General features: G+C 38.7%; 1 protein-coding gene across 2 annotated transcripts in view; it reads right to left on the bottom strand.

The window, feature by feature from the left end:
- The window catches only part of EIF5B (eukaryotic translation initiation factor 5B), a 141,295-nt gene that overhangs the window by 47,658 nt on the left and 69,640 nt on the right, over nt 1-23,997 (bottom strand). For both annotated transcript variants that reach the window (XM_077133869.1, XM_077133870.1), the window contains exons 2-6: nt 9,366-9,491; nt 9,181-9,265; nt 7,821-8,493; nt 5,167-5,384; nt 4,483-4,633 (exon numbers count right to left, since the gene is read on the bottom strand). In XM_077133869.1, coding sequence (XP_076989984.1) covers nt 4,483-4,633; nt 5,167-5,384; nt 7,821-8,493; nt 9,181-9,265; nt 9,366-9,491 — 1,253 coding nt within the window. The remainder of the gene's footprint in view (nt 1-4,482; nt 4,634-5,166; nt 5,385-7,820; nt 8,494-9,180; nt 9,266-9,365; nt 9,492-23,997) is intronic.

Raw genomic sequence — 23,997 nt, 5'->3', positions numbered from 1 at the left:
GGATTAACAAAATGTGGTATATACACATTTTGTATATATATTGGAATATTATGCAGCAGTAAGACAAAATGACATCTGAAGCACATGACAAGATGGATGAGCCTTGAGGACATAATGCTGAGTGAAATGAGCCAGACACAAAAGGATAGATATGGTATGAGTCCACTTTTATGACCAGCATAAAGGTATAATCAGTGGTTTATAATACAGAATACAGGGGACTTAGAGACACATAGAAGCTAGAGATGGGTGAACCATTGGCTAATAAGGTTGAACTCCAATGTAAGGAACAGATAAGAGCAAAGGTGATTCTCTAGTGGGTCTAGAAGTAATATTGACCATATTAGAGATGAAGACTGAAAAGGGTTGTACAGACCTACATTTCCCATTGACTCACACTAGAAATACGAATGAGCTCTTGTAAAAATTACTTCAAAGATATGATTCTTATATAAAAAGTATTTAAGTTCAGGGTACAGGGGGAAAACTGCCATTGCATGCCATGAGCTATGTTCAGAAGGAAACCAGCAGCACTACCACAGCAACAGGAGAGGTAAATAATGGGGTAAGGTTTAGATTTCCTATTTGGTGAGGGTGTGTTTATTGGTTTTCTGTCTCTTGGGAACAATGAACTCATCTAAAATTGAGAATGTTGATGGACTGTGGACTTTGGGCCCTCTACAAGATGTCCAATGAATGCAGTTGCTGAAGGATGCACTGATGGAGAAGGAGACTGGTGAACGATGGTGTATACTTACGAACAAAGACTGTGCTACTACAAAAAAGGAACAATGTCACCAGGCATGCAACGATGTGAACAAACACGTGGGACATTTGGTGAGACAAAATAAGCCAGAAACAAAAAACAACAATGGTATGGTCACCTTTAGAAAATGCTTGTAAGAAAACAGGGGCCTAGACTGTGAGCTTTTAGAGCAGACACATTAAGTGCAGAGTGGTGATTATTATTTCTGGATTCTGAGAGGCTGTTTTATATGTATAACCTGATATTTAGAGATCAGAACAAAGGGGAACAGGTTGGGGTTAAAGTAATTCAGAACATAGGGGTAAGAAAGACAGTATCTATATTTTAGAACCACACGTATTCTCTGAGACTAATGGAAGAAAAGTTTACTTGAGCTGGAACTGAGATTTTCTGTAGTGTATAATCTAATTCAATCTATCTGTACAGCTCATTTGAACAACTGAAACACAGAGAGCACAAAATGAGAAAGAGGTCCTTTAATCCTGTATAGATTATTATAATGCCTAGAAACATCCTAGAATATATTAAGCAGAAAACCAAAAAGTATTGGCAAAGTTCCCTGAGGAAGGGGAGAAAGACTATGGAATATTAAACCTCACCATCAGGGAATTCCCTGATACTGTGTCAAACTTTAGGGACACCCAAATCAACAGGCCATGCCCTCGATCCTGAGGCTTACTCCTGTGAAGCTCATGTGGGTAATATAGAAGCTTGACTACCTATAGGCGTACCTAAGAGTTACTTCTGGAGGACTTCAGCTGTTGCTCAGACATGACCTCAAACTCTCTAAGCCCAACTCTGCGAGTGAAATCATTGCTCTCCCCACCCGCCCCATGCGGGACATGACACCCTGGCGACATGGGAGAGGACTCCCAGGGATGAATCCAGACCTGGCACCGTGGGATCAACAATTCTATCCTGAACAAATGGGGGAAAAGAAGTATAATTAATAAATTATCAGTGGCAAAGAGAGTTCAAATAGAGTCGAGAGGCTACTCTGGAGGTGGCTCATACACAAGCTTCAGGTAGATGCTTGCTATCTATCATAATCTGCCAACCCCAAACAGGACCATTCCAGCCAATCCTAAAGAACATCAATTTATAAGATTCCACAAGGGTTCCAGTCACTAGAGTAACTTGCCAGAAACCTACAACCTCCAGATGGGTCCCTGGTCCAGATAAGTCCTGAAGCCTAGCCCGGTCTCTCTGACCAGAACGTCATATAATTCCATCTCCCTACACCATTAGCAACAGATTCTTCCGATATCAAATATTTAGAACTGCCATAGCCCAAACAACCCCAATGAGAGGTATGGAGAAAGATCAAAGGTGATGGTGGAATTATACATGGAAAACAGGACTTAACAAATGAATACGAATGCTGAATTATTAAATTGATATCTCTTTTAGTCTCCAGTATTTTACAGCAACTAGAAGGAAAAACCTAAAATTGTGAAACTGTAACCCACGTCAAAGTCTGAAATATGTTCTACAACTAATTGTGGTGCTGTGCTTGGAAATTTATAGCTTTTTTTGTATATATATTATTGGTCAACAAAAAAAGAAGGAAAAAATTCAACTGTGATGATAAAAAAAGTATTTAAGTCCTCTAGCCTCCTATATTCTGGAGCAACTAGAAGAAAAAATCTAAGAGGATCGTACGGTAGCCCATGATAAACTATGGGTGGGATTATCCTGTAACCACTTTTTGAAGAATGCTTTGAAAACTATTACTTTTTTTTTTATTTCTTTGCTTTTTATATATGTTATATTATACAACAAAAAAAAGTTAAAAAAGAAAAAAAAAAGTCTTCCTAAGAAAAGCCCAGGGCCAGATGGCTTCACAAGGGAATTTTACTGAACATTGCAAAAAGAACTAACACCAATTCCGCTCAAACCCTTGTAAAAAATTTAGGGAAAAGAAATACTACCTAACTCATTTTATGAAGTTATTATCACTCTAATACCCAAACTGGGTAAAGATGCTATAAGAAAGGAAACCTACAGACCAATTTCCCTAATGGATATAGATGCAAAAACTCTCAACAAAGTACTAACAAATCGAATCCAATGACATATTAAAAGGAAATATCTCATTCACCTCCGAAACGCATGCCCTAAAAAAAAGGATCTTCATGGAAGAAACTATTTATCTTTTTCATATAACATATTTTTAAATTTACAAACAGTAAAATTCAATCTCTTTGGTGTACAATTCTGCATTTTGACAAGCACCATCACAATGAAGATGTGGTAGATTCAGTTGTCAACTTGGCCAGGTGAAGGTGCCTAGTTCTGTAGCTGTGGACATAAACCAATGGTACATGAACCTCATCTGTCACTCATTACATCTGCAGTCGGCTAAGAGGCATGCCTGCTGCAATGAATGATGTTTGACTTAATTGGCTGGTGCGTAAATGAGAGAGCGCAACATACCACAGCCCAAGCAGCTCAGCCCAGGCCTTTGGAGGTGCTGAAAGAAATCACCCCGGGGAAAGTTGTTGGAACCCAAAGGCCTGGAGAGAAGGCCAGCAGAGACCATCCTGTGCCTTCCCACGTAAGAAAGTACCTCAGTTGAAAGTTAGCTGCCTTTCCTCTGAAGAACTAACAAAATAAATCCCCTTATATTAAAAGCCAATCCGTCTCTGGTGTGTTGCATTCTGGCAGCTAGCAAACTAGAACAGAAGACATACTGTACAGGCCCATATAGTCAGACCTTCATTACAGCCTTTGCCCCTGGGAACTCCTTATCTGTTTTCAGCCCAAAAGACTTGCTTTTTCACAAAATGTCACATAAACAGAATCTTACAGTCTGGATTCTGTCACCACAATGCATTTGTGATTCATCCATATTGTTGAGTGTATAAATATTTCAATTTTTTAAATTGTTGAATAGCATTCCTCAATAAGGATGCACCTGCAGGATATTTGAGCTATTACAAGTTTTTGAAATTTATAAATAAAGCTGCTATGAACATATACATACAGCCTTTGGTAAAAGCAAATCTTATAGTAGGACTGAAGGGACATATGGCAAATATATGTTTAACTTTGTAAGAAACTGCCAAACGTTTTCCAAGGTGGCTTTATTATTTTGCATTCACATCAGCACTGTATACAGTTCCAACTGTTTCACATCTCGCAGCATTTGGTAAGAATATGTGCAATAAAATGTATTCATTCTAGTAGATACATAGAATCTCATTGTGGTTTAAATTTGTATTTCCCTAATGACAAATGATGTTGAGCATTCTTTTAATGTGCATATTTATAATTCTTATAGTTTCTTTGGCAAGGTGTCTGTTCAAGTCTTCAGTCCACTTTTAAATTGGGTTATTAGTTTTTCTTATTTTAGAATGCTGATAGATCTTTATATATAACCTGATTATCACATCTTTGTCAGATATGTGATCTGCAGATATTTGCTTCTCTGTGGGTTGTCTTTCTTTTTTGTTACTACATGTTGAGATGATGTCATTTTTCTTCTCTGTGTGTATTTATATGTATTTTTAGTTATGTTATCATTTACCCATACATTTTTGTCACTATATAGAAGTCATCTTCCTCAACAATGGGATCACATAACCTCTTCCTTACATTTTTATTGGACTTTTTCACAGGAGGTCTCCTTTTGCTTCAATCCAATTCTCCTTCTAAACATAACAGATATATCTGCATGAAACTTGTAGACTATTCAGTTAATTAAGAATACTTACCCTGAGCTTGTAGAAGTTTAAGAGTAGCTTCGGCTCTGGCTCTGGCTTCTCTCTGGGATTTAGTTAAAAGTTTCCCTTCTTTTTTCAAGCGTTCTTTTCTTTCTTTTTCTTTTTGCTTTTTCCTTTCTCTCCTTTCTTGTTCTAATCGTTCCTATAAAAGAGATCATATCAGACAAAAATTTTATTAGCTTTTAATGAACTACAAAATTTAAAAATCAACACCCAAGCTTCAACAAAATCTTAGTATACACACAAAGTATATAATTTCAAATAAAAGTTTGGTTTTTTTTCTCTTTTTCTTTTTTTGCATGGGCAGGCACCGGGAAATGAACCCAGGTCTCCAGCATGGCCAGGTGAGAACTCTGCCTGCTGAGCCACCATGGCCTGCCCAAATTAAAGTATTTTTAATGTTGTAATAATGTTTATTAATTAACCTCAACATTAGAGGTTAATTAATAAATCATTGGGTAAACCATTGATAATGATACACAAGCAACTTTTGTGTATACTGAAGAAGTAAAAATAGGATTTTTATTTCATTCTATTATTTACATGAAAATAATAGCCTAAGTAAAACCTCAAACAACTACAAACTTTTCAGAAATAGAAGTTCAGAGATATTTTAGATGAGAAGAATTTTTAAATTAAACACAGTATCAATTTCAGCAACTTCATGGAACATACCTCTTCTTTACGCTTGGCTTCTAATTCTTCAAGTCGTTTTATACGTTCTTCCTCTTCTCTCTTCTGTCTTTCTTCTTCTTCTTTAAGCTTAGCCAAAGCTTCTTGCATAGCTTTAACTGTGGCTTTGCTAGGTCCTTTTTTCTTCTCTTTCTCTTTTTCTTCTTTTTCTCCTTTCTTTTTCTTCTTATCTTTTTTCTTTTTGTCTCCTTCATTGTCATCTACCAAAAAAAAAAAAAAAAAAGGAAATATAGAGCCAATGTCTTTTTTTAAAGTCATTTCCTTAGGCAATGATGGACAAATCCCAGAATTCGAAAGCCATAGGGGCCAAGTTCAGGGCCTCTAGGCATCACAAGCACCGGAATACCTAAAACATCTGAGAGCAACCCATAGTACCCCAGCAAAAGGCATTCTGAGAAGCCTAAGGCGCTGTGCTACTGTGAGCTATCCTGACCCATCTAAGAAGACAGGGGAGTTTGGGAGACAGTAATGTATCTCTGAACCCACAATGTCTGAAGAGCGGCTGGCACACACTCAAGCAAAAATTGTTTAACAAATAGAATGAACCAATTCCAAACTAAATTTGTGTAACTAACTTCACTTCTATAAGCTGGACATGACAAGAACTGATGCCTACCTGAACAGGTTATTTGGAGAGTAAAATATAAAAATATAGATGATTGTACTCCAAGAACTCTAAAGCATTATATGCTGAAGAATTAAAGTCTATAAAGCTATCTTCATGGTGTTTCTCCTCAAAGATGCACAGATACTAAAAATTCCAGTAGTTAAAAAAAAGCTATGTCAAATTTTCATTAAAAACCTTCTTGTCTAGGGGTTCAAGGGTAGTTTAGTGGTAGAATTCTTATCTGCGATGTGGGAGACCAGGGTTCGATTCCAGGCCCATGTACTTCCCAAAACAAACAAAAATTCAACAAATGGTGCTGCAAAAATGGGAAACTCACATGGAAAAAGAATGAAATTAGAATCTACCATATAGCATACCAAAAAAAAAAAAAAGTGAAAAAAATCTTCTAGTCTAACATGATTCCAGAGGTGAGCCTACCACAATACCATGGGATCAATAATGCCTTTCGGACCATAAGGGGGAAAAAAGAAAGGTAACAAACCAAGATATCAATGGCTAAGAGAGTTCAAATAGAGTTGAGAGGCTATTCTAGAGGTGATACTTATGGAAGCTTCAGCTAGTACTAATTGCCATCGTTTGCTAATTTCAACCAATATCATGCCTATTAACCCTAAAGAATACTTAGGGCTCTAACCAGGAATCTATAAAAGTTTCATGCATAAAGTTTATTTTCCTGAAACTTATACCTCCAGAGGGTTCATAGGCTAGACAAACTTTGAAGTCCAGAAGGTAGCCTCTCCAAGAATATCAATTAATTCCATTTCTCTAGCCTATATTATTGACATTCTTTTTTTTTTTTTTGGCATTGGCAGGCTACAGGAATTCAACCTGGGTCTCTGGCCTGGCAGGCAAGAATTCTGCCACTGAGCCACTGTTGCACCGACCAACACCCTTTTTAACATGAAAATTTTAGAAAGGACGTAGAGTATGTCCTTACAGAATAGGAAAAGGATCAAAGGAGAAGAAATACGTATAACAGAGAAGATAGGACTTAACAAGTATGACAGCTGAGTCACTATAGTGATGCTTCTTTTAAGTATCACTGTAGCTGTTTTGGAGCAGCTAGAAAGAAAAACCTGAAACTGTGGAATGGTGACCCATACCAAACCATGAAATCTGTTCTATAGCTACTTGTTGGAATGCACTTTGAAAATTATTGCTTTATCTTTTTTTATCTATATATGCTATATTTCAAAATAAAAAAATCTAGTCTTAAAAAAATTAATCTAAAATTTAAGAATATATAATCTTTCCACGTGTATCAATTTAATATTTTAACAAGTTTCATTCTGAAAAGGGAAATTTATCTAGAAAATTATTTTTTCTGGTACAAAAGTGTGGTTCACTATTGCTTAAAAGAGTTAACCAGGGCGGGCCGCGGTGGCTCAGCGGGCAAAGTGCTTGCCTGCCATGCCGGAGGACCTCGGTTCGATTCCCGGCCCCAGCCCATGTAAAAAACAAACAAACAAACAAAATACAATAAAACAAGAAAATGTTTAAAGATGTTTCCTTTCCTTCCTTCTATCCTTCCTTCCTTCTCTCTGTCTTTCCTTCCCTTCCTCCCTCTCTCTTAAAAAAAAAAAAAAAAAAAAAGAGTTAACCAATTTTAGCATGTCAAGTTTACTTTTCTGTTTCATGAATTAATTTGAGTTTTTAAAGACAGAAAACACTCCAACTTATCTGTTATTAAGTTATCAAAAGAAGAATGTTTTCATTAGGCAACTTCCAGTCTTTATAAGCAGTAAAAAATATTTTCCACAGTCAAATTCTATAAAGATTCCCATCTATGCATAGAACGTTTGAAAGATAGTTTAAACTATACATGTAAATGTTTTAACAATGAAAATCAAGTCAAAGAGCACTCAGATCTCATTTTTAAAAGACGTCTTATAAATAAGTACTTTCATCACCACTACAAATAACAAAATGACTTTGGAGCACGATCTTCAAATCTTAGACTAAGCATGAACCGCAAGTCTTTGGTTTCACCCTCCTTAATATTACCAACCTTCGGCAGCTGTAGGGATCTCTCCTTTTTCATCAGAGGCAAGGGTTGCTCCAGCATCAAGAGTCACTTTAGACTTTACAGCTTCCTCTTCAGATTTCTTTAGAGACTCTTTTTGTTTACTCTGATCCTTTTTACCTGTTTCTAACTCTTCTTTTTCTTTCAGTTTCCGTTGTTTTGCCTTTTCTTCATCTCGCTTTTTTTTCTCGCGCTCTTTCTTTTCTGCCTTCTTTTGGGCCACTGTCTTAATTTTGAAGGAGTCATCATCTTCATTTCCACTCTCTACATTAGGACCTGTCTTATTTTTCTGATTCTTTTTCTGTCCTTTTCTAGACTGCAAAAATTCATCTGATTCATCACCACTTTCACCCGAAGAATTTACTCTGGAACGCTCTTTAATTCTTTTACTGCTATCCTCATCTTCTTCTGAACCATCCCATTTTTTATTTGATTTTTGAGCTTTCCCTTTAGCTTTTTTAGGTTTACTAAAATCACCATCATCATCATCACTCCCAGAGTACATTTCCATTTTTGGTTTCACAGTCTTTTTTGATTTTGAATCTTTATCTTCCAAGTCGTCGCTATCATTATCATCAAAACTTTGCTTTTTGCCCCTCTGTCCTTTCCTTTTTTTCTCTTGTTTTGAGATGAATTCTTCTTCATTATTTTCTGTTGGCTAAAATATTTCCATTGTTAGCAATATAAACAGAATTACATTTTATTTTTTTAATTATCTAAATCCCTTAGAGTCATGTGCATCATGAAGTACACCTGAAAAAAATCTCAAAATGATGTCAAAATATGCTTCTTTTTACAAGAATATAAAAACTCAACAAAGTTCCAAAAGCTAGCCTAGGCTTCACACACAACTCATACTCAGAATCCAGGTATTCTGAAAGAAGGACTAATCATCAGTCCACATTAACTACCTTCTTCAAATGTCATACAAAGCCTAAGAGTAAAATTTGAAGAAAAAAAAAATCTATCACTTTCCCACCACCTTGAAGGTTATTCAAAATCAAAGAACAAGAAATAGTACAGAAAACGGGAGGTGGATTTGGGAGGGAAATCTTTCCACTCCAAATGTTTTCATATAGTCGTATCTCCCCCACTTTTATGGACAGGCAATATACTACAAAACAGTTTTAGATTCCCAAATAAAGCATCTTTTTAATCTATGAAGGATTTTGAAATATATTGATTTCTTTCCAAAACTTGTTTCCTCCCTTTGGCATCAGAATTTAGAGAAACATTTAACTAACATATGGATGTTGCTGAAGTTTCCAAATATACCTCCCTGAAACCAGCACTAGGAAACATGAATGGCGCATAAAACATGAATGAGTAACGATCTCTCTTTCACCTTTACTGCAGCAGTTTCTTTGTCAGCTTTAATGCCTTGAACTTCTGAAGATAATTCTTCCAGTTCTTTCAGGATATCATCTTCACTAGAAAAGAATTAAAATATATTTTGAGGCACTGAGTTAGTTTAAATAGGGAATCTAATACCAAAACCAATAAAAGCCATTATATTTAAAATATACTTACTCATAGTCATGCTTTCTTTTTTCCTTTTTCTTTTTCCCCTTTGACTTTTGAGGTTCCTGTTCCCTGGCAGCACCAGCTCCTTCTATTTCTGCAGCCAAGGCATCAACATCAATATCATCTTTGGCACTTAAATGAGAACAAAAACCTAAATGTTACTCAAGAGCAAGATAATCCATTATACTCACTTTCAGAGAAATTTTTTTCGTTTTAACCCTTTTCAAGAATTAGGAGCCCGATGAGAAAAATCATTTCCCAAGTTCTTTCAAGATAACATTTGAGGGGGCAGGGGAAAATGGCAGCTTAGGAAGGCTGGGATCTCTAGGGCAGCTAGTAAACAGCCAGTAATTCTTCCATGCTCGTGGAGTCTGATGCCCCACCCCACCTGGCATGGCAGGCTAACTTGGAGGTTCTCCCAAGGGAAATAGGCCCACTCTACTAGGCTTGCAGAAGGAGAGTTTAACCAAGCTCAAATGCTGATTTGAATAACAAATTCTGACAGCTGAATACCAGCTCCCACCACAGATAAATCTATAAGGCAAACAAGAAAGAAACCATAAGATCCATAGCAACCCACTAGAAGTGAGGAGGAAAGGCTGAACAAACAAAACAAAACAGAGTTGGCTGAACTCAGAATACTGAAAAGGCTGTGCACCAAGAAAAGGGGCACAGAGTGGGGTACCAACTCTGGCTCTTGATATGGACACCAGGGGGTTGGGGGTGGGAAGACTGGGAGGAGCTCTAAGAAGAATTTTTTTCTCTTTTCCCCTTTTATTTATTTATTTTTAGCAGCCCATTAAAGAAAGCAGTAGGCATTCTCAGTTTTTAGCTCTGCCCCAGGCAAGGGTGGAATTAAGGAATAAATGAAAGACAAAGTAACTAGCAGGTAGAGGAGATAGTTCCCTATAGGGCATTATCTTCCCCAAGAAAAGGGGAGTGGGCAGGGCTCAATGTAAGTGGGGGCTTTCATTCAGAGAATTTACACCCCAGTATCTGGGAAATCAGCAGCAGTTTCAAACTACAAAGAGCAGGGCCCAGCATATTTCAAACATGCTCCTGGCAGGGGAGAAAGAGAAAACTTGTAATGTTTCCAGGCTGCAGGGAACAGGGAGCTAAAGAATGGATCCTCCCCACTCCACAAAAGAAGGGAGGTGGGGGTAAGGCTCAGCACAGTTGGGATTGTTATTTAGAGAACTCAGACCTCAGGACCAGGAAAACAGAATCAGCTTTAGCCTGCCTTCGCCCTGAGCATCTGTCTCAACCAGGCCCCGGCAGGGACAGGATCTGCAGAGAATTAAAGGCACAGTACCACTTTACACCAGCACAGTACTGTGAACTGACAAGCACCCCCTACTGAGCAGGACAGGAAACGCACAGAATCTAGAGGCTCCACAGGAAGACTGGCAGCATGCTGGGTCTCATCCCCAGGGGACCTCAATACTGGGTCCTGGGACTGTATTCTCTGGGACAATCTGAATGGGGTTGATCCTATCTGGGGAGGCACTCCTTACAGAGCCAGAACTCCAGGTAAAAGTAGCTAGGGGTAATGAAAGGAGTGTTAAAATTATACAGATGAGAGGTTCCAAGACGGCAGCTTAGTGAAGTGTGGAATTTAGCTCATCCTCCAGAGCAGCTAGTAAATAGCCAGGAACAGTACAGAACAACTGCAGGGGCCACGTAAGTGACCAGACACACAGTGTACACCAGTCTCGTTAAGCTGGACCAGGTGCAACCCCACAAAAAATTGTAAGTCCCCAAGCCAGGGAGGCTGGCACCCCTCCTTTACAGGCTGGTTCCCAGAGGGGAAAGAAAAGAGACTTTACTAGTAGCAAGGGCTTAGCTCAACCAAACTCCACTTGTGGAATTAATTAACAAATTCTGACTACTGAAAGTAGACCCCCATCTCAGATAAACTTTGAATAAGAGCTAAAGGTACTAGGAGTTTTTACCCTGGCACAGAGGGGGCAGGGCTGATGGGGAAAAAATAATAATAAAGGTTTTTTTGGATCAGACAGCACAAATACTTGAAAAGGGCTGAACCCTGGGAAAAAAAAAAAAGGTGAGGTGGTACATAGAACCTGGAGATACAAAGAGCAACGTACCAACTTAAGCTCTTGATTAACAAAACCGAAGAACGGGGGGTCCTGCTCTGAAAAGGATTGTTGTTTCTGCTCTATTTCTACAACTTAACAGCATTAGATAGAACTGCATGGCTTCTCAGGATCCAACTACCCAGTGCAAGGGCAGAATTAAGCTTGTCTGAGAGACAAAGAGGCTAGTCAGATGAAAGGAGTTAATTACCTGGAGGCTGTGCATTCCCCAGGAGAGGTGGGGCCCAGCACAGTTGAAATCCCTCCCTCAAGGAATTCAGACCCCAGGGACTGGAAAAGTGAAGCAGTTAAAGCCAATCTACAACCAGTTCACTGTTGCAACCACAACCCCCAGCAGGCAGAGTCTCCTGAAGTTAAAGGTAGTGCATCATTTATACTGGGGGGAACCGCAGGCAGTCAAGCACCACAGAGTGGCAGGACAGGAAAAGACAGAGTCTAGAGGCTTCATAGGAAACTCTGTCAGCCTGCTGGGTTTCACCCTCAGGGAAAACTGATGCAGGTAGCCTTTCCTCCTGAGAGAAGGCCAGCCTGGTCTGGGAAAAGTGACTGGGGTCTATACTATTTAAGACCTTCCTGGGGGAAAAAAAAAAAAAAAAAAAAAAGGCACCACATAGGCAGGGCAAGAAACAGAAACACAAGACCGGAAAAATTCTTCTCCATTAAACAAAACCTGTGCTAGAAGTCTAGAATAAGCTGAACTGAATGTCAAAGAATAGATAGAGAAGAAAGCCACCCAGCAAGAAAATACTAGGTAAAAGAGTGAAAACAACCTCCAGAATAAATTAAGGAAGCCAAATGCCTAGAGGCCTGCAAACAATAACAAGTCATACTAGGAAAACTGAAGATATGGCCAGGTCAAAGGAATAAACCAACAATTCAAATGAGATACAGGGGTCAAAACAACTAATTCAGGATGTTTGAACAGACACAGAAAAATCTCATCAAAACTCAAACCAACAAGTTGAGGGAGGATATAAAGAAGGCGATGGGCAAAAAGAAGAAATCAAAAGTTTGAAAAAAATCACAGAACTTATGGGAATGAAAGACATACTAGAAGAGATAAAAAAAGCAATGGAAATGTACAACATTAGACTTGAAGAGGCAGAAGAAAGGACTAGTGGACTAGAGGGCAAGACACATGAAATTTGACACACAAAAGAAAATATAGAGAAAGAATGGAAAAATATGAGCAAGGACCCAAGGAACTGAACGACAACTTGAACTGCACAAATATACGTGTTGTGAGTGTCCCAGAAGGAGAACAGAAGAGAAAAAGGAGGAGAAAGACTAATGGATGGGAATTATCACTAAAAACTTCCCATCTCTCCTTCATAAAACTACAGATCCAAGAAGTGCAGTATACGCCCAAATAAAACAGATACAAATAGACATACTCCAAGACACCCCCAAATAAAACAGATACAAATAGACATACTCCAAGACACTTACTAATCAGAATGTCAGATGTCAAAGAGAAAAAAAGAATTCTGAAAGCAGCAAGAGAAAAGCAATTCGCCCAATAAGTATATGTGTAGATTTCTCAGCAGAAACCACGAAGGCAAAAAGACAGTGGTATGATATATTTAAGATTCCAAAAGAGAAAAACTGCCAACCAAGAATTCTATATCCTAGCAAAACTGTCCTTCAAAAACGAGGAAGAAATTAAAACATTTTCAGGCAAAAAAATGACGGAGAATTTGTGGCTGAGAGACTGGCTCTGAAGAAATCCTGATAGGAGCACTAGAAGCAGATAAAAAAAAGACAGGAGAGAAAAGTGTGGAGAAGAGTGTACAAATGAAGATTATCAGTAAAGATAAAAAGAGAAAAAAAATAGACATGACATATAAAATCCAAAAGGCAAAATGGTAGCAGAAAGTACTACCCTTACAGTAATAACACTAAATGTTAATGGATTAAATTCCCCAGTCAAAAGACACAGACTAATGAAATAGATTAAAAAACAGGATATATCAACATGCTGTACACAGGAGATGCATTTTAGACCCAAGGAAAAACACAGGTTGAAAATGAAAGGATAGGAAAAAAGATTTCATGCAAACAACAATCAGAAAAGAGCAGGAGCAGCTACACTAATCTCTGACAAACAAGACTTCAAATGTAAAACAATTGTAGGAACAATTCAACAAGAAGACGAACAAACATAAATACATATGCACCAAGCCAGCGTGCTCCAAAATACATGAGGCAAACGCTGAAAACAGAAATAGACACATCTACCCTAATAGGTGGAGACTTCAATTCCCTGCTCTCATCAATGGGTAGAACATCTAGACAGAGGATCAATAAAGAAACAGAAAATTTGAATAATACAATAAATGAACTGTACTTAACAGATATTTATAGAACATTACACCCCACAACAGCAGGATATACCTTTTCTTCTCAAGTACTCATGGATCATTCTCAAGGACAGACCATATGCTGGGTCACAAAGCAAGTCTCAATAAATTTTAAAAGACTGAAATCATACAAAACACTTTCTCAGATCATAAAGGAATTAAGATGGAAATCAGTAAAAGGCAGAGGACCAGAAAATTCACAAATATATGGAGGCTCAACAACACACTCTAACCAGTGGCTCAAAGAAGAAATTATAAGAGAAATCAGTAAATATCTCGAGACAAATGAAAATGAAAACACAACATATGAAAACTTATGGGGGGGGAATGCAGCAAAAGCAGTACTAAGAGGGAAATTTACTGCCTTAAATGCCTATATCAAACAAGAAGAAAGAGCAAAAATCGAGGAATTAACCATTCACTTGGAAGAACTACAGAAAGAACAGCAAACTAACCCCAAAGCAAGCAAAAAGAAAGAAATAATGAAGACTAGAGCAGAAATAAAGGAAATTGAGAACATGAAAACAATCAAGAAAAAAAAAAACAGAAGGTGGTTCTTTGAGAAAATCAATAAAATAGATGGGCCCTTAGCAAGGTTGACAAGAAGAAAAAAAGAGAGAGGATACAAATAAATAAAATCACAAATGGAAGAGAAGAAATAACCACTGACGTCGCAGAAATAAAGGTAGTAACAACCCTGCAGAAATAAAGGAGGTAATAAGAGAATACTAATGAGCAACTTTATGATAATACACTAAACAACGCAGATGAAATGAACGACTTCCTAGAAAGGTATGAACATACAGCTTTGACTCAAGAAGAAACAGATGACCACAGTAAACCAATCAAAAGTGAAGAAACTGAATCAGTCATCAAGAAGTTCCCAAAAGGGAAAAGTGTGGACCAGATGGCTTCACAGTTTAATTCTACCAAGCATTCAAGAAAGAATTAGCACCAATCCTGCTCAAACTCTTCAAAACATCTGAAGAGGAGGGAAAGCTAACTAACTCATACCAAAGGCAAACAAAAATACTACAGGAAAAGAAAATTACAGACCAATCTCAGTAATGAATGAAGATGTAAAAAACCTCAACAAAATTCTTGCAAATTGAATCCAGCAGCACATCAAAAGAATTATACACCATAACAAAGTAGGATTTATTCCAGGTATGCAAGGATGGTTCAACATAAGAAAATCAATTAATGTAATACACCATATCAACAAATCAAAGCAGAAAAACCACATAATCATCTCAATTGATGTAGAAAAGGCATTTGACAAAGTTCAACATCCTATCTTGATGAAAACACTTCAAAGGATAGGGTCAGAAGGGAACTTCCTCAACATGATAAAGGGAGTATATGAAAAACCCACAGATAACATCATCCTAATGGAGAAAGACTGGAAGCTTTCCCTCGAAGATCAGGAACAAGACAAGGATGTCCACTATCACCACTGTTATTCAACATTGTGTTGGAAGTTCTAGCAGAGCAATTAGATAAGAAAAAGAAATACAAGGCATCAAAGTTGGAAAGGAAGAAGTAAAACTCTCACTGTTTGCAGATGATACGATACTATATATGCTGAAAAATCCACAGCAAAACTACGAGAGCCAATTAATGAGTACAGCAAAGTGGCAGGTTACAAGATCAACACTCAAAAATCTGTAGTGTTTCTATACATCAGTAAAGAGCAATCTAAGAAGGAAATCAAGAAAAAAAATCTTTTTACAATTGCAACCAAAAGAATAAAATATTTTGGAATAAATTTAACAAAGGATAAAAAAGACCTATACAAAGAAAAGAACAAGAAATTGCTAAAAGAAATCACAGAAGACCTAAATAAATGGAAGCACACACCATGTTCATGGATTGGAACACTAAATGTAGTTAAGATTTCAATTCTACCTAAATTCATTATAGATTCGATGCAACACCAATTAAAATCCCAAAAACTTACTTTGCAGAAATAGAAAAACCAATAACCAAATGTATTTGGAAGAGCAGGGTGCCCTGAATAGCTAAAAATATCTTGAGAAAGGAAAAATGAAGTTGGAGGTCTCACACTACCTGATTCTAAGGCATATTATGAGAGTACACTGGTCAAAACAGAATGGTATTAATATAAAGATAGATAAAATGACCAATGGAATTGAATAGAATGTTCAGATATAGACCTTCTCATCTATGGATAATCGATCTTTGATAAGGCAGTCAAGCCAACTCACCTGGAACAGAGCAGTCTCTTCAATAAATGGTGCTTGAAGAACTGGATATCCATATGTAAAAGAATGAAAGAGGATCTATATCTCACACCTTATACAAAAATTAACTCAAAGTGGATCACAGAACTAAATATTACAGCTATGACCATAAAACTTTTAGAAGAAAATGTAGCGAAATATCTTAGAAAACTTGTCATAGGAGGCAATTTCCTAGATCTTATACTCAAAGCATGAGCAATGAACAAAGAAATAGACAAATGGGAACTCCTCAAAATTAAACCTCCTGTGCATCAAAGAAGTTTGTCAAGAAAGTAAGAAGACAGCCTACACAATAGCAGACAATATTTGAAAACCACATATCAGATAAGGATCTAGTATAAATACATAAAGAAACTGTTCAATTCAACAATAAAAAGACATACAACCCAATTTAAAAATTGGACAAAAGACATGAATAGACACATCTCAGAAGAGGAAATACAAATGTCTAAAAGACACATGAAAAGATGCTCAACTTCCCTGGCTATTAGGGAAATGCAAATTGAAACCACAATAAGATATCATCTGACACCCACTAGAATGGCCATTATTTAAAAAAACAAAAAACAGAAAATGACAAGTGTTGGACAGGATGTGGAGAAAGAGGCACACTTATTCACTGTTGGTGGGAATGGAAAATGGTACAAGTCCTATGGAAGGCAGTTTGGCACGCCTCAGGAAACTAAGATACCAATGCTAGGTATCTATTCAGAGGACATGTAGGTAAGGACACAAACAGAAATTTGCACACCAATGTTTATAGCAGCATTATTTAGAATTGCCAAGAGATGGAAACAGCCTGAATGTCCATCAACAGAAGAGTGGCTAACCAAGTTGTGGTATATACACAATGAATATTATGCAGCTGTAAGATAGAATAAAGTCATGAAGCTTATAACAATGTGGATGGGTCCTGAGGACATTATGCTGAGTGAAATTAGCCAAAAACAAAAGGACAAATACTGTACGGTCTCACTGATAGGAACTAACATTAATGAGTGAACTTGGAGAATAAGAACAGAAAGATCATCAGGAAATAGAAATAGGATAGAGACTGGGTAATTGGAGCTGAAGGGAAAGAGATTGTGCAACAGAACTGATTGTAAAAATTCAGAAATGGATAGTACAATACCACCTAACTGTAATACAATAATGTTAGAACACTGAATAAAGCTGAATGTGAGAATGATAGAGGGAGGAGACCTGGGGGCACAAATGAAATCAGATGGTATAATCTAGGAAACGCATTTCTTGATTCCATCTTATATTTTTTTACTTTGTCAGAATTTTTCCCTCTTTCTCTTTGTATTCTTTAAATTACCCTTAGTGGTACTCTTCAATTCTGTGCCCTCCTACAAGCCTCCCTCACCTGTCTTTTTCTTTTTTCTTCTTCTTCTTCAACCGGCAGAACTCCTTGTAGTATTTCTTGTAATGTCAGTCTCTTGTTAACAAATTCTTTCAGGACTTCTTTACTGTGAAAACTTTATGATCTCCTTCATTCTGAAGGACCATTTGGCTGGGTACATAATTCTAGGCTGGAAGTATTTATCTTTCAGGATCTTGAGTATATCAAACCACTGACTTCTCGTCTCCACGGTGCTCGCTGTGTAGTCTGAACTCAGTCTTATTTTATTTCCCTTGTATGTAGTAGATTGTTTTTCTCTTGCCACTTTCAGGATTTTCTGCTTCTCTTCAACATTTGACAGACTGATTAGTATGTGCCTTGGGGAAGGCCTATTTGGATTTATTCTGTTTGGAGTTCTTTGGGCTTCTGTGACTTGTATACTTATGTCCTTATGAGAGTTGGAACGTTTTTCCCAGTATATCCTCAACTTCTCTTCCTAGCCCTTTACTACCCTCTTCTTCTAGACACCAATGATTCTTATATTTGTGCGCTTTGTTTTCTCTATCATTTTCCTTGTTCCCATTCACTTTTTCCCATCTATTTTGCCATTTGCTGTTTTGAGTCTTCGGAGTCAATTATCCTGTCCTCTATATCACCTTCTCTCTCTTCTGTCTCTTCAAATCTGGTGCATGCCTCTAGTATGTTCTTTATTTGGTCAACAGAGTCTTTAATCTCTGTGATATCCACTATTTTTCGATTTATTCTTTCAAATTCCTCTTTATGCTATTCTACTGTCTTCCTGACCTTTATGTCATTTGCTATTCCACTTATTTCATTAATTAGAATTATATGAACATCTTTGAGTAGTTGTTTCAACATCTGCATCTCCTCTGGTATTTTAATTTGGTCATTAGGCAGGGCTATATCTGTCTGCATTATGATATGCTGTGATCTTCTCCTGTCTTCACGGCATGTAAATATATTGATTGGTTTGAGAGTTGATTTCTTTTCAGTAGTCTAAGGCCTTGTGTTTGCGGGACGCTTGTACAGCAGGGAGGAGGGCACGGGGTGGGCACTCAGCATGGTGATTTGTCTCCGGGCAGGTATAGGTGCAGGCTGGGGGTGTTACACTGATGCTTGTTAACGTGGGTGCCCAGCGGCCAGGGAGGATATAGCTGTGTGTGTGCACCAGTCTGGAGTGTGTACCCCTGGTTTGCACTGGTCTAAGGAACGGGGACCTTCGTGCACATGTGTAGAGATGTGGCAGCTGGTTGGCGTCATTCCTTCATGGATTGGGGGCAGATGTGATGGCTCTACAGGTCAACCCTTTCTCAGGGCTGGGAAGTGTGACTGAGGGCCATGTGCATTCTCCGTTCTAGGAGTGCAAGTGCGGTTCCCAGAGCTGAATATGATGAGATTGGGGGCCCATACGCATGCGTGGGCCTGAGAGTGCTATAAACAGATGCATAGAGCTCGGGTGGGGCAGAGTGAGGCTGTGTGCCACTATGTGCAGTGGGGGGCTGGGGGGATGGGCAGCAGTAGCCTAGGTATGGAGGTTAGTGCCCACAGCCTTCATGTACTGGCAACAGCCTACAGGGAACAGGGAGAGGAAAACAGTGCTTGGCAGGGGTGCTGGAGATGTGGGTTGGGCTGCACCTGGGGTGGGAGTATAGGATAGGTATGTGCAATGGGGGCTGGTGAAGTAGCTGTGCCCAGAGCGCGGGGAATGGGAGCAGGAGACAGGGTTCGGGTGCATGGGCTGTGGGGTGAGTCACCAGCCACGGGGCTGCACCAGTGACGGTAGCGCACCCAAGGAACCTGACCTGGCCAACCTACCAGTCCTGGGCTCACACCTGCGCACGCCCACAGGCTCCACGGCTCTGCGCCTCGGCGCCAGGCCCCAACCTTCTGCCTCTCAGATCCTCGGTCTCTGCAACCAGGGCTGCCACATGTGGTGCAGAAGGCTCTCCCAGGTCAGCTGCACTCCCAAATAGCCACCTCACTCACCCTACTGTCCCTTCTCTAACTTTTCCGTGGAGCAGTACTAATCTCGATCTACTCTATTCAGCCATCTTCCCAAAAGTATCCCCCTGTATTCTTGTTTTCATTTGTTTCCAGATAGCTACTGATTTCTCTAGCAATTTCTTCCTTCACCCACTGGTTGTTTAGGAGTGTGTTATTTAATCTTCACATATTTGTGAAAGTTCTCATTCTTTGGTGGTTATTGATTTCCAGCTTCATTCCGTTGTGATTAGAGCAAGTGCTATGAATAATTTCAGTGTTTTTAAATTTATAAAGACATGTTTTGAGGCCCAGCATATGATCTATCCTGGAGAATAGTCATAAATACTAGAGATGTATATCCTTGTGTTTTGGGGTGTAACAACATATATATATATATGTGTGTGTCTGTTGGGTCTAATTAATTTATCAAACTGTTTTGAGTTCTCTATTATGTTGATCCTCTGTCTGGTTGTTCTCTATACAGAGGAGAGTGGTGTATCAAAGTCTCCTACCATTGTTGTTGAAGCATGTATCACTCCCTTCAGTTTTGCCAGTGTTGTCTCATGTACTCTGGAACTAAATGACTGGGAACATAAACATTTATAATCGCTATTTTTTCTTGTGACTTGTCCCTTTTATTTATATATATAGTGTCTTTCTTTATCTCTTATGATGTCTTTACATTTTAAAGTCTATTTTGTCTAATGTTAGTATAGCTTCTCCTGCTTTCTTTTAGTTACAGCTTGCATGGAACATCTTTTTCCATCTTTTTCACTTTCAATCTACTGATATCCTTGTGTCTAAGATGAGTCTCTCGTAAGCAACATATAGCTAGACTATATTTCTTAACCCATCCTGCCAATCTGTATCTTTTAATTAGTAAGTTTAGCCCATTAACATTCCAAGTTATTACTGAAAAGGCATTTCTTGAATCCACCATCTTATCCTTTGGATTTTACTTGTCAGATGTATATAGTCTTTTCCCTCTTTCTTTTTTAAGCCTATAAATTACCCTTACTGAGATTCTTCAATTCTATGCCCTACTCCAGTCCTCCCTCTCCTATCATTTTTTTTTTTTTTCAGCCAGCAGAATTCCTTTTAGTATTTCTTGCAAGGCTAGTTTCTAGTTCACAGATTCTCTTAGCATTTGTTTTTCTGTGAAAATTTTAACCTCTCTCTGAGTTTGAAGGACAATCTGGCTGGGTACCAAATTCTTGGCTGGAAGCCTTTCTCTTTCAGGATCTTAAATATATCATACCGTTGCCTTTGCTTCTATTGTGCAGTTGAGTAGTCTGACTGTCTTACATGGCTTCCTTTCCTTGTATGTAGTGGATGGTTTTTTTTCTTGCTGCTTTTCAGGACTTTTTCCTTGTCTTCAACATTTGACAGACTGATTAGTACATGTCTTGGGGTAGGCCTACTTGGATTTATTCTATTTGGAGTTCACTGGGCTTCTTTGATTTGCTTATTTATTTATGTCTTTATAAGGGTTGGTAAGTTTTTCCCCATTATATCCTCCACTAATCTTCCTAGCCCTTTTCTCTTCTACTTCTGGGACACCAATGATTGTTATATTGTGTACTTTGTTTTGTCCTTTATTTCCCTGAGATCCAATTCTAGTATTTCCTTTTTTTTTTGGCATTTGGTCTTTCCTGTGTTCGAAATCAGTTGTCCTGTCTCTCAGCTGAATCTGCGCAGACTGGGGGCAAGTGTGGCCTGGATGCACAGGTCAGTGCTTGCCTAGAGCTGTGGGGGTGTGGCGGGGATGTGCATGTACATGGATCTGGGGTCCAGACTCTGAGGTATGCATGTACAGAGTTCAGAGGAGTAGGGCGGGGTTGTGTGACTATATGGGATGGAGACAGGTGTGGCCTGGACATTAAGGTGAGCTCCCACAGCCCAGATACACAGGCAGTCTCATGCAGGGGCAGGGAGGGGGAGGCAGGGATCGAGGGGCTGGGTATGGTTGCGTGGCTCTCAGGAGGAGTGGGCCGAGACTGTACGCTTGTGCCGGAAAGGTGGGTTGGGCTAGGGCAGGCATGTGCAGGGTGGGGGTCAGAGCAGTGATGCTTGGAGTGTGATGGGGGCGTGGATGGTTTCAAGTGCATGGGGTGTGGGGATAGTCGCAGGTCATGTGGCCAGGGCAGCATGTGTGAGGGTAGCACATTCAAGGAATGTGGCTTGGCTTACTTCCTTGTCCCTGTCTCCCTGTCAGTCCCATCCTGAGGGCTCTCAGTTTCCGTTTGGAAAAGGGTGTGTTAGGCTATTTACCGTAGCTGTACAGTCTCCATTTCTTTGCATCTTAGTTCTTCAGCTCTGCAACCAGATCCTCTCTGCATGGTGCAGAAGATCCTCCCAGGTCACTTATATTGTGGAATCACTGTCCCAGTCACCTTTTCATCACTTCTCTAGCTGGTCCTTGAAGCCGGTGTGAAATCGACCTATCTTATTTCGCCATCTTCCTGGAACTCTATTTCTATCCATATTTTTTTACTCATCTGTCTATAACCCGGATAAATGGAGCAACAGACATGAGGTTTTACAATTACATAGTCACACTGTAAAAGCTATAAAATATTGTACTGCTATACAATCGTCTTCAAGAATCAAGGCTACTGGAACAGCTTAACAGTTTCACATACTTCCCTCCAGCCACGGCAACCCACCATAAACTAACAAGGGGTATCTATGTAATGCATAAGAATACCCTCCAGGACACTCTCTCAACTCTGTTTGAAATCTCTCAGCCACTGAAACCAGTGCTGCAAGTCAGGTGCTCATCATTTCTCATCACATTTAATCTAGAAACTCCCTAACTTTATCTCTGCTTCCTGACTAGTTGGGCTTCTACACTGGTACTCATACCAGAGGTTGCTCTCCAGAATGCAAATTTGATTACGTCAGCAGGGTTAAGAACTCTGGTTGTGGAACCAGAATTCCTGGGTTCAAATCCTATCTCTGCCCATTGTAATTCTGAGCAAATTCTGTCTCTGTTTCTTTATCTATGAAGAAAAATGACAGTTCAAATCTAGTCTACAGTCACCTGGAAAGACTGCTAAAACACACTGCCTGAGTCCTACCCCAGTTTCTGGTTCTTATCTTGGAATGGGATCAAGAAATCAGTAACTTAAGATTCTCAGAGGGTTCACATATCCTTCTGTGAGTTCCTGTCATTAGGTGCACTGTGTCCTCCCTGCCATATTCTCATGCTCACTGTGCGCAATATGAGTGCCCTCTCTGCCTGTCTAACTCCTGGACCACCCTCACTACTTGGCTTCATGTAACTCTTCTCCTGGGAAGCCTTGTGACCTCCTCATTCTGGATTTGTTGCTTTAGGAAGTGACCACCACTACTGCAGGCCATTAATTTGTGATAAGAGCATCCTCCTCAAATACACTGTAAAATACAAGACAGAAGTAGACATATTTCCATTCTGGCCATTTGTGTATGAAAGCATCAAATTACTCTGTGACCCTTTGCATTTTGTAATACCTTGTTTATTTACTATCTTTCTCCACTACTAGGTTCCTTGATGAACCTTCTATCTTCTGTGTTTCGTTATGCATGTAATCTTTCAATTATATTTCTCATATAGTTACTTCTCATTAGAAACTTTTTCTTTTACTGAAATAAAGTATCCTTAGATGAAATGTATATCTGTGAAGGCCATATTGCATGGCAACTTTGTTCGCTTATTTGTCATTCATTTGAAATCATCTACCTTTTCTACTTGTACATATCAGGCTGGCTGACCTCCTTGGTTTTCTATAGATTTTAACTGGAACACAGGCCAGTTTACTCCAAGTCATACAGTAAATGAGGACAGTAATGGATGGACCCTGGAATGAAAATAGGTTGGTATAGAAGATTGTGAGAGGTTTAGTTCTAGAGTTTTGGCTGTTTTATCTGTTTATTTAGTGACTCCTCTGAATTAATTCATATTTCATAGTAGTCACAATTCCACTCAGATTTTATTGATTTTCTCAAAGAACCAACTTCTGGTTTTACTGATCATATGGTAAGAATGTTTGTGTCTGTATGTGATTATGTTTCATAAATAAATAAAAAATAGAAATAAATAAAAATAAAAATAAAAGAAAAATAAATAAAAATAAATGCATTTTCAGTAGTAACTATGAATGGTAATGGTCTAAACTTACCAATTAAAAGATACAGATGGGCAGAATGGATTAAGAAACATAATCCAGCTATATGCTGCTTCCAAGAGACTCATTTCATACACAAGGATACAAATAGATTGAAAGTGAAAGGATGGAAAAAGATATTCCATACAAGTTGTAACCAAAAGAAAGCAGGAGTAGCTATACCAATATCAGACAAAATAGACTTTATATGTAAAAACATCATAAGAGATGAAGAAGGACACTATATACTAATGAAAGGGTCAATTCACCAAGAAGATATAACAATCATAAATATTTACGCTCCCAATCAAGGATCTCCGAAGTTCAGACACTGGCAAAACTGAAGGGAGCGACAGATGTTTCAACAACAGTAGTAGGAGTCATCAATATACCACTCTCCTCTATA

This window comes from Tamandua tetradactyla, chromosome 17, assembly GCF_023851605.1.
Source record: "Tamandua tetradactyla isolate mTamTet1 chromosome 17, mTamTet1.pri, whole genome shotgun sequence".
Classification (NCBI taxonomy): domain Eukaryota; kingdom Metazoa; phylum Chordata; class Mammalia; order Pilosa; family Myrmecophagidae; genus Tamandua; species Tamandua tetradactyla.
The sequence above is the reverse complement of the archived record's forward strand: the minus strand, read 5'-3'. Positions and strand labels throughout refer to the sequence as shown.